This window comes from Asparagus officinalis, chromosome 2, assembly GCF_001876935.1.
Source record: "Asparagus officinalis chromosome 2, Aspof.V1, whole genome shotgun sequence".
In the NCBI taxonomy this organism is placed as follows: Eukaryota; Viridiplantae; Streptophyta; class Magnoliopsida; order Asparagales; family Asparagaceae; genus Asparagus; species Asparagus officinalis.
In genome coordinates, this window is record NC_033795.1 from 30,858,330 (window position 1) to 30,868,654 (window position 10,325).

Here is a 10,325-nt window from a genome sequence, read left to right on the forward strand (position 1 = left end):
AAAGTGCAATCTACCCGCTTATTTATGTATTTGAACAGATTTTGCAAGGGAAAACAATTTCCATTTGCAAATCAATTTGATTTTGTGCTGTTTTTGTAGATCTATAGGGAAGTTATTAACTCACTATGCCTATGAATGTGAAGATACAGGCTAAAAGAGTGCGCTCCAGATTGTTTTTTTTTTTATTTAGAAAAAATTCTTATGAGAAGATCTAGACGATATTGTTTGTGGCTTATAGAGGAAACAAGTTTCTGGTAGCTATTAATATGTTTTAAGGATAGGAATGATGAGAGGTAATAGACTGAAAAATTATTGAAGATAAAGGACTGTTATAGTTTAGCTTTCACCTCTGTTCTTTAGTTACGGGGCAACTCATTAGGCATATCTTAAACGAGGGCTCTTGCCTCATGGTGCAAGTCATTTACCAATGATTTAATATTAGCAGTCATTGACAAGATCATATAGAGGAAACAAGTTTTTGGTAGATATTAATATGATTTAAGGATAGGAATGATGGGTGGTAACAGACTGAAAAGTTATTGAAGATAAAGGACTGTTATAATTTAGCTTTCACCTCTGTTTCTTAGTTACAGGGCAACTCACTAGGCACATCTTAAACGAGGGCTCTTTCCTCATGGTGCAAGTCATTTACTAATGATTTAATATTAGCGGTCATTGACAAGATCATGTGGATTTTTTTTAAGATAGGATGTTGGAGAGAAACTCTAGGATCTAAATGATACAGAATTAGCATGAGGACCGCAGAATATATGAAACATAATTTTAACAAAACCATAAAAAACGAAGGGATATGTCACACGTCTACTTAGTTGAGAACATTGTCAGTAATTATCATTCTTTATCCTTATCAAGGTTGTGGAAAGCAGAAAGCGAAAGAAAGCGAAGGAAAGCTGTGCAACACCGCTCAGGTTTTTTAGGGCTTTAGTGGCAAAAGGCATAAAGTTAAAAAGCGGTCCGATTTAAATATGTTTAAATATTCAAAAAAATCATGAAAAATCTAAAAAATGTAGAAATGCATATTTGATGATTTATAGAAATCCTTAGAATAAAATAGACATGAACAATTACACAATATTAACAAAGTACTGTACAAAATGAAAAAATACATGCTTATTATAAATATTGATACTTGCCCCATGCTTTAACTTACAAGTTCATCTAATAGAGTGGAGTGTTGCTGGGCTTCATCGAGGCAATAGGGATCGAGGTGGTGGAGGGTTCCTGGAGACGAAGCTCAGTCAAGAGGAGGCGATGGAGAGCTTTGTCGAGCAGAAATAGTTGGAGTTTCGACGCTATGGTGAGGAGGAAGAGAGTAGGAGGGGATCAAGAGAGACGAGAGGAGGTGGAGGTGATGCAGTAGAGTTCTAGGTTTTTTTTTTCCTCTGATAAACAGAGATGAGAACAGGATAAGAGACAATCTATAGATTGGGTGTTTTACTTATAAACAAGTTTAAAACGGCTCGAATTCGGGTTGGGTCTCAACATAGAAATAAAAATCTGCTTTTTAAAAAGTGAATAAAAACCTTAAAAGCAGATTAAATTAGCTATTGGTAACGTTTTTAAGATTTGGCCGCTTTTGCGAGTGAAAACCACCAGAGCCGCTTTTGACCAAAGCGTCGTGGACCGTAGCCGCTAACTATGCTTTAATCACCTTGTTGGTTGGAGTATTAAAATATGTTTGGGGAAATGAGGATGTTGATATTTATGACGGGCAGTACACTGAGTGAAAGGGATAAGAAATGTGTGCATATGAAAGAAGTCGAGCTAGCGTCTGAGGATAAGAGGAGGAAAATGTTTAAGATAGTTTGGACTGGGAGAGTTGAAATGAGCCATGAAGCGGTAGAGATCCGAGGACTAGAGAATAGACTTAACTGAATGTGAATTATTGCAATTAGCCAATTAATCAATTGAAGAGACGACCTTAATGTAGCTGAGTGGAAAAAAGGTCCAAATTCATATGATGGAGTCATGCACCCCTTATATTTAAAAGGGTTTTGCTAACCATTGCCCAGGAGCAATAGTTAAGGAGGAGAGAGATAGAGAGGAAAAGATGAGTGGGGTCTTATGTTTCCCACACTCTCATTTCACCCACACCTAGCTTTCTCTCCTCGACCATTGCCCTTAGGGAATTGGTTGGAGAAACCCATATTTAATTATTGTATTTATTGTTATTACTGTATGCTAAAAGAATATACATTTTACAGGCTATTAATTATTCTTTGTCGACCATCTGTGTACTATCTCACAGAACATGCTTATGCCTATTGTCATGCCTGACTAGATAGTCTTAGTTTGCCTCCATGCTAAAGGTGTCTTAATCTTTCATTCAGGGGGAAAAAAGTTATCTGTCTTTGCTTGATCACATGAGCCTTTTTGAAACCATTATTAGACCATTATTCCAATATTACCTACATGTTTGCTGGTTTTCAGTATATCCTCCTTTTTTTTTGAAGTTTTTATGTTTGCACGCTTATCTATTTATCTTGTTGGCTCTAGAAACTACCTCAGTTCTCTTTTATTGTCTACTGGAGATTGGATGGCTTCTCACAAAGCAACTGAATGCACTGTTATACCCTCTGGTTACCCTGTAAAGACGGGTTTAAAATCACCATTCGAGATTAATGGGATTGCAGGAGTTGCTTGCTATTCTAGTTGTGTCACCAGTCCAAAGTTGTCATTTCCAACTTGCAAAGATCAGCTTATGTTTGGTTCTTTACGAGTGCATCAGTTGCAGAAGTAAGTTTTTTTTGATATTCCATGTATTATTGTAACTATTAGCCGTCATATCTGTATCATTTGTCTGCAGATGGTTGCATCAGGAACCATGGAGTGGTGAAGCGCATTACCTACTTCTATTAAATGTTCTACAGAAGGCCCGTGAAGAGAAGTTTCCTCAAAACTTATGTGTTACTTTAAAGCGTTTGGTGTCTGTTGCTATTTCCAGAGACACATGTAATGATAATGACCTATGCAAACACTTAAAGTTTCTTACTCTACTAAGTGCTTCAGAACTAAGTTTGCAATGTGGAGACTATCTTGGTTGCGGGAGCCTTGCTGATAATGCATTAGAAGTTCTACCTCCTCACGGTGATCCTTTCTTTGCTCACTTGCAACTCTGTCGTGCCTATGTAGCTCAAGGGGATATGGAAAAAGTTAAGGATGAGTATTTGAATTGCTTGCGTGTTAAGACAGCTCATCCGATTGGTTGGATTATCCTAAAATATTTTGAATCTAAGTTCAAGCTGCAGAAAGATTCTAACATGATTGATATTAATTTTCGAAGTAATTTATATGGAAGTCAATGCTCCCGGAATATGTGGACAGCTATCTTCAATTTGGTTTCTGGCCAGTCCTATATATGGGATCAGGACTTTCATAGTGCGGAAAAAGCTTTAGCGCTTGCGTGTTCGTTCAGAGATGTGGACAGTTGCCTTTTACTCTGTCATGGTATCTCCTAATCACACCTTAATTATCAGTTCTAGATTTGTCATCAGTCCGTTAGTTTATCCTCATAGCAAAATGATGTGCTTCATATTATGTTTGGACATTGTAATCTTATATTAGGTGGTATTTTATGCAACATGTTTGATATCTGTTTAACATCTTTTTGAATGTCTTCTAATACCTGAGGTCATCCCTTTTAAGATAAAAGTCTAGGTAGCTGATGAAGACCGCTTCCCTTCATCTTTGGTTGCGAAAACTTAGCTTTAACTGCCTGCATTAGCCTAAGTATGATGTTGTGCATCAAAAACTCCTTAACTAGGATCTTTTCTAAAATCCTTATTAAATTTATAAATTTTAGGCTGTACTTTTCTTCAGTAGATTTTAAGTTGGATGGAATAATTGCTTCTCACCTGTCACGAATTCCCTACTTATGACTGAGATTTTTTATTTCCTTTTTCTTTGCATACTCATTTCCTTCCATGTTAACGAGTGAAATCTTTCTGCATGTGATGTTGAAATTACTAGAATTGGGTTATACATTTTCATCATCACACTGGATAAGCAAACTGCCATTCTGATATGAAACGTTAACATACCGCCTCTGCAGTAAGGCACCCTTCAGGTTCTGCAGTAAGGCACCCTAGGTTTACTGAGGAATAGTTATTGGTTGACAATCCTAATGTCAAATATGAGTGACGTCTGGTATGCAAGTGTTTTCTTTGTGTTCATACCAAATGAGTCTTCTTTGGAGTCTAGAGACGACTTTCTGCATATTTCTTTTTTTGTGAATTCTCAGTCTTTTGTTGAATTATCACATTCCATAGATGTAGAATCTTTGTCGACAAAGTAGGGACCTGGTGTATATCTGATCAATGCAACTCCCTATATGAAGTTATATCATCTTACCTCATTTGGTATACCTTCTCTTGTCTGGTGAAATTTGAACTTTTCTGATGCAGATTCAATTGCAATGACGGATCCATTGAAGCCTGTAAAATCTCTTTGGAGTTATTTAAATAGTATATTTAATTATGTTAGGATTTATCTATTAGTTAACTAGTTATAGTTTGACACGGATTAGAATTCATTTTATTCGAGTCTGTCTATATATTTAGCTAAAATTTGTAACATGTTAGAATTTGAGTCTGGGAGGTCTTGGTATTTTGTCTTGTTTTGAGTAGAATTTTAGTTTAGCTTTAAACTTTTCTTTAAATTCACGTTCGTGTGAGATTGAAAACCGAAAATAGATAATTGGGATAAAATTATTAATCTTTGAGGTTTTTGCTCCTTGGTTTCTCTTTTTTCATTCTCTGGTTTTCTCCTTCTGTGTTAGTTTTCTTGTTCCGAGGCATCCTATAGTCTTTACTTGGTTTCATCAGCTTTAGTTGCATCATGAGGAGAGGTAGATCTACCTTCAAGCAAACTAACTTTGAAATTCTATATTATGATCGTGTTGGGTGAATTGTGACCTCGTATGATCGGGTCGGGTGAGCAACAGCCGCTTCGTCACAGTACTGACTTATGGGCTAACGTTGTGACCTCGTATGATCGGGTCGGGTGAGCAACAGCCGCTTCGTCACAGTACTGACTTATGGGCTAACGAGTCACACTTTGCCCAAGTATCCTACAAAGAGACTCCCGAGAGCCAGAAGTATTGAAGGAATGGCCATAGGAATGGGCGCATCATGACATCGTAATTTGTCTCCCCCGAATGAATTAGTTGGTACTAGAAATGTTAGAAATAGTAAACGAAAAGAGTAATAAGAAGTGAAAAGGACAGAGAAACTTCCCAACCAGAAAGCAAAGTTCTCACAATGGTCTTATGTTCAACAATAAATCTCATAAGTGATTGATGTAAGGTTGACAATCATCATAAAAGTTGCATCATGAGGAGAGGTAGATCAACCTACAAGCAAACTAACTTCAAAATTTTATATTATATTTCACAATGGTCTTGTGTTCAACAGTCAATCTCATGAGTGATTGATGTAAGGTTGACAATCATCATAAAAGCTTCTCCTATGGCACTTTATCAACTTCAATTTGGTTTCTTTTATTCAAACCCATTTTGATGGGATAATATTTTGATGGTACGTGTCATGGTGATGGTATATGGGTTTCTGCTAATTTTGTTTTTTCATTTGGATTTCTTCTTTCTAAAACAATGGGGTGGGCAATCCATGACAATGAATATATTCGTGGTACGTGTCATGGTGATGGTATATCGGTTTTTGCTAATTTTGTTTTTTCATTTGGATTTCTTCTTTCTAAAACCATGGGGTGGGTAATCCATGACAATGAATATATTCGTGGTAACAGTGCTCATGCATGCAACTATTATTGTTACATGATTTTGTAGTTTCTTATACTGAAATGTGAAACATACTTTTGTTTGACATGAAGTTATACTTTCGGAGAGCCAAGTAAATGGGGAGAGGGAGATATAGATGACAGGTAAGTTGTGAGCTGGTGATTGATAACAGTGGTTGGCCGATAGTTAGGTTGGTTTATGCAAAGCGAGTTTTATTTAGGAGAAGCTGAGAATGTAGGGACAATGTTACATTAAACGCTGGGCGTTTCTAGGTGTCGGACTTGGCGCCCAACGCTTAGTCGTCTAGGCGGGCGCCTAAGCGGTTTCTGGGCGTTTTATTTTTATTTTTTTAATTGTGATACTTGAAGATAAATATATATATATTCAATCAAAAATACATAAATACTAAAATACCAATACTATTAACTAAATTGTTTGGTTTACCAATTACAGTAGCTCTTTGTATGTTTATACTTCTCAACTCAAATTATAAGTTCATCTCAACAGTGAAAAACTCATTCTAAAATTATAAGTTCATCTCAACAGTGAAAAACTCATTCTCAACTCAAATTACTGTTAACTTATAAGTTACCGTTAAGTTTAAGTTAACAATAAATGAAAAACTCATTCTCAACTCAAATTACTGTTAACTTATAAGTTACCGTTAAGTTTAAGTTAACAATAAACTTAAACTTAAGTTTACTGTTAACTAAAATATTGTTAACTTAATTTTACTGTTTACTTAAACTTAAGTTTACCATCAACAAAAAACTTAATATTAAATTAAACTTAAGTTTACTGTTAGCTTAAACTTAAGTTTAACTTAAACTTAAACTTAAGTTTAACTTAAACTTAAACTTAAGTTTAACTTAAACTTAAACTTAAGTTTAAGTTTACTGTTAACTTACACTTCTTAAGTTTAAGTTATTGTTGTTAACTAACTTAAATAGATATTTAAGAAGTACTCTTTACCTTGTTAGCAGTGTTTTAAATGTCGGCCGACACATGTCGGCCGACATATCGGATTGAGGCCTCAAACGACACAAGTCGGGGAATTTTAAGTCGCATATCGTTTTTAAGGGAGATATCGGATATATCGGCATAAAATCGGTCATATCGGCCGATTTTTCATGTTTGGAAAATCGGCCGATTTTTCATGTTTGGAAAATCGGCCGATATGCTCTAAAATCGGTTCAGGCTCTTTTCACTTATTGGGTTTGGGTTCAATGAAACCCATTTGACCTTTTATCGGTTCAGGCTCCTTCATCGAATATAGCAGGCTCTTTTCGAACCCGATAGACATCCGATCAAAACAAAAAATAGAAAAAACCATAGGGCTCACGACTGGGAACCCATCAGCCTCCTCTCTTCATCGTCTTGCTTTTGTGGTCCTTACATCGAAATCGTCGCTGGCTTCTCCATTTCTGGTGCCGCCTTCCTCTCTCCTTCCCTGCGTCATCAGAAGTCGAAGGTAAGCCTCCCTGATCTCTCTCTCTCTCTCCATTTCTGGCACCGCCTTCCTCTCTCTCTTTTTTCCTTTTGAAGAACGCAACCTAGAAACGAAACGAAAAAAGAAAATACAGAAAAATGTGAAGAAAATCGATTGCTCTGAGGGGAAGGAACAAGGAGAGAGAGAGAGTTGACGTTTGGGTTTTTATGAGATAGGGTTTTTATGAGTTGATGTTTGTAGAAAGTATTTTTTATTATTATTCTTATTATTATATTATGAGTTTTTTTTCCTTTTGAAGAACTTTGTTAGTCAGCAAAATATATGCAGCCGACGTTTTTATGAGTTGGTGATTGCGATTTTGTCTCAAGCAAAGATTTAAAGAAAAAGTGTTGCACTGTGACAAATAATTAAACTTATTAATATATCCCTAATGACTTTTTTTCTTTGCATTTTTTTTTCTAGACTTTCAGTGTGTTGTTGAGTCGCTGACTGCTAAGTAAAAGCAATTGTTTTTCAAAATCAGGTAAGCCCAATGTTACATTAAACGCTAGGCGCTCCTAGGCGCCGGACTTGGCGCCCAGCGCTTAGACGCTTAGGCGGGCGCCTAAGCGGTTTCTGGGCGGTTTTTTTCTTTTCTTTTTTTAATTGTGATACTTGAAGAGATATATATATATATACTCAATCAACATTGCATAAATACAAAAATACCAACACATATGCTATCCAAACTTATTATTGTTCTATTTTGTAGGTCAAAAACAGCAACTTCATTCGTTATTGCTGCAACTATCACTACAAGGTGAATGCGGTGATCCATGTACAGTTGTAAACTTGTAATCTTTGAACAAATGCAGTTGTAATCTTTGAACAAATGCAGTCCTGTTGGACAAATGTAAACTTTGAAGTTTGAACAAATGCAGTTGTAATCTTTGAACAAATGCAGTTGTAATCTTTGGACAAATGTAATCTTTGAACAATTAAACTTTGAACAACCTTGAACAACAAGAATTACTTATAAACTTAAAATGAACTTAAAATTAAACTTAAACAATTAAACAGCCCCATGATTACATATTTACACTTTCTCTTTCAAAATTCTGAGATTTACAGTTTAAACTTAAACAATTAGATAGTGATAGAGATAATAAGTTTAGTCCTTTACTTATAGAGATGAAGCTGACTGGCAACGAGATGAGAACGAGGTCGGAAGTTGAGCTCGAAGACGAGATCGGAAGCGAAGGACGAAGCCAAGATCGGAAGCGAAGGACGAAGACGAATCGGAAGCCCAGGACGAAGACGAGATCGGACGCCCAGGACGAAGACGAGAGCTCTGAGGTTCTGGCGGCGTCAGGAGAGTTAGATTAGGGTTATTTTTTCTTTGTTTGTATTTTGGGTTTTGGGTTTTGGGTTTGGGTTACGGGTTTTGGGTTTGGATTTTCGTTTTTTTCTATTTAAATTGTGAGGCGGCCCGCTTAGCCTTGGGCGGCCGCCTAGGCGCTTCCAGCGCCTAAACGTGGCCGCTCAGGGCATTTCTGCACGCCCTGAGCACCGCCTCCGCCTAGGCGGGCGCCTAGGCGGCCGCCCAGGCCGTTTTTTAGAACACTGGGTAAGCCTCCCTTTTGAATCTTTTCTGTGTCAATAAAATTAATTTTAAGTTAGTAATTGAAATATAAAATTAAAATGTAACAAATTCAAATGCTAATGCATAGGAGATACTTATTAATAGAATCAAATTGTTTCAGGATGCAATCGAGAATCAAATTTCTACAATCGGTTAGTGATCCTAAACATCATATATTATTTACTTTTTTATATGTCTAGTATATAAAATTTATAAAGTATGCTTATATTGAATTTAGGAATGCTTAGATTACATTTAGGATATGATATTATACATATGCGCATCACCCGATATGACAATCCGATATTTAGTCCATGTCCCCTGATGTATCCCCGATTTTCCCTATCTGATATGGATTTTAGCCGTCCGACATGAACCCGACATCCGATATTTAAAACCTTGTTTGTTAGTAGTTACAAAGATCGGGGGAGCTCGACAATGTTACAGAAGGCGCTAGGCAGACTAGGCGTTTGAGCGAGCGCCTAGACCCCTGGGCGTACGTCTAAGTAGCGCCTAGGCGTTTGACTATTTTTAAATTATTTAATTATAATAATTGATAAAAATATGTATTAAATTCATATAAATTTTTAAAAAAAGATAGCAATATTAGTTCCACAATAAATCATGCATACTTAGATACTAAATAACCAAAATAATAATTAACAAGGCTAGAGCCTAAGATGTTTTTTTATTTATTTTTAATTACAATAATTGATAGTGAATGTCAATGTTATAGAAAGCTTAGATGTCGGACTGGTGTCTAGGCGGATTTCTTTTTTCATTTAAGTGGTGGGCGATGAGGTTTTGCTGAAGGTCGGAGGAGGTAGTGGAGGTGTTCATATTTGGAGGTTAATGAAATTTGGAGGACGTGTAGGCTACAACACATAAAATCACAACCAAGGTCTACAGGGTGCAATCCACGTAAGCAGACAATGCTCCCTTAAACGCTCGTAAAATCTAGGTGGGCAGCTTAAATACCGCCTAGGCGCTAGTTAGACGGCTTAGGTATCACCTAGGCCTAGGCGTAGCCTAAGCGGACTAGGCAGAGGTTTTTTAAAATAGTGTGTAGGGATATTACCTGATTTGGTGGTTTAATTTTGATGTTTTGGTAAATATTTGATAACTGAATGAAATCATTGTCTGACCACTTTCTCTCTGTTCCTTGTTTGACAATTTGTCTGACAATTTCATGGCTGGACTGTTGTTTGGAAACTAAGATTTTACCATAAGCAAGCTTTGAATATTTTTTCCCTTTTGATAATAAGACTTCCCTGTTAAATATGTTGAAGTGGTGTATGAATTTTGTGTTCCCGTCTCGTGTTTTCTGGTAAGCTATATATTATAGAGGTTCAAGTACTTGTTAGGACAGGCAGTAATATGGAATTTGGGTAGAAATGTCATTTATCTGTGTTCATAGAAATGCAATATTGGTTATTAAAAATATACTGGTTATTTAACATGCAGGGATGAACTTCTTA

The 10,325-nt window shown here is 36.3% G+C and overlaps 1 protein-coding gene across 1 annotated transcript in view; it reads left to right on the plus strand.

Moving 5' to 3' along the window:
• LOC109830617 (tetratricopeptide repeat protein SKI3-like) overlaps positions 1-10,325 on the plus strand; it is a 28,871-nt gene that overhangs the window by 17,228 nt on the left and 1,318 nt on the right. The window contains 2 exon segments of the mRNA XM_020397930.1: positions 2,518-2,757; positions 2,828-3,468. Coding sequence (XP_020253519.1) covers positions 2,518-2,757; positions 2,828-3,468 — 881 coding nt within the window.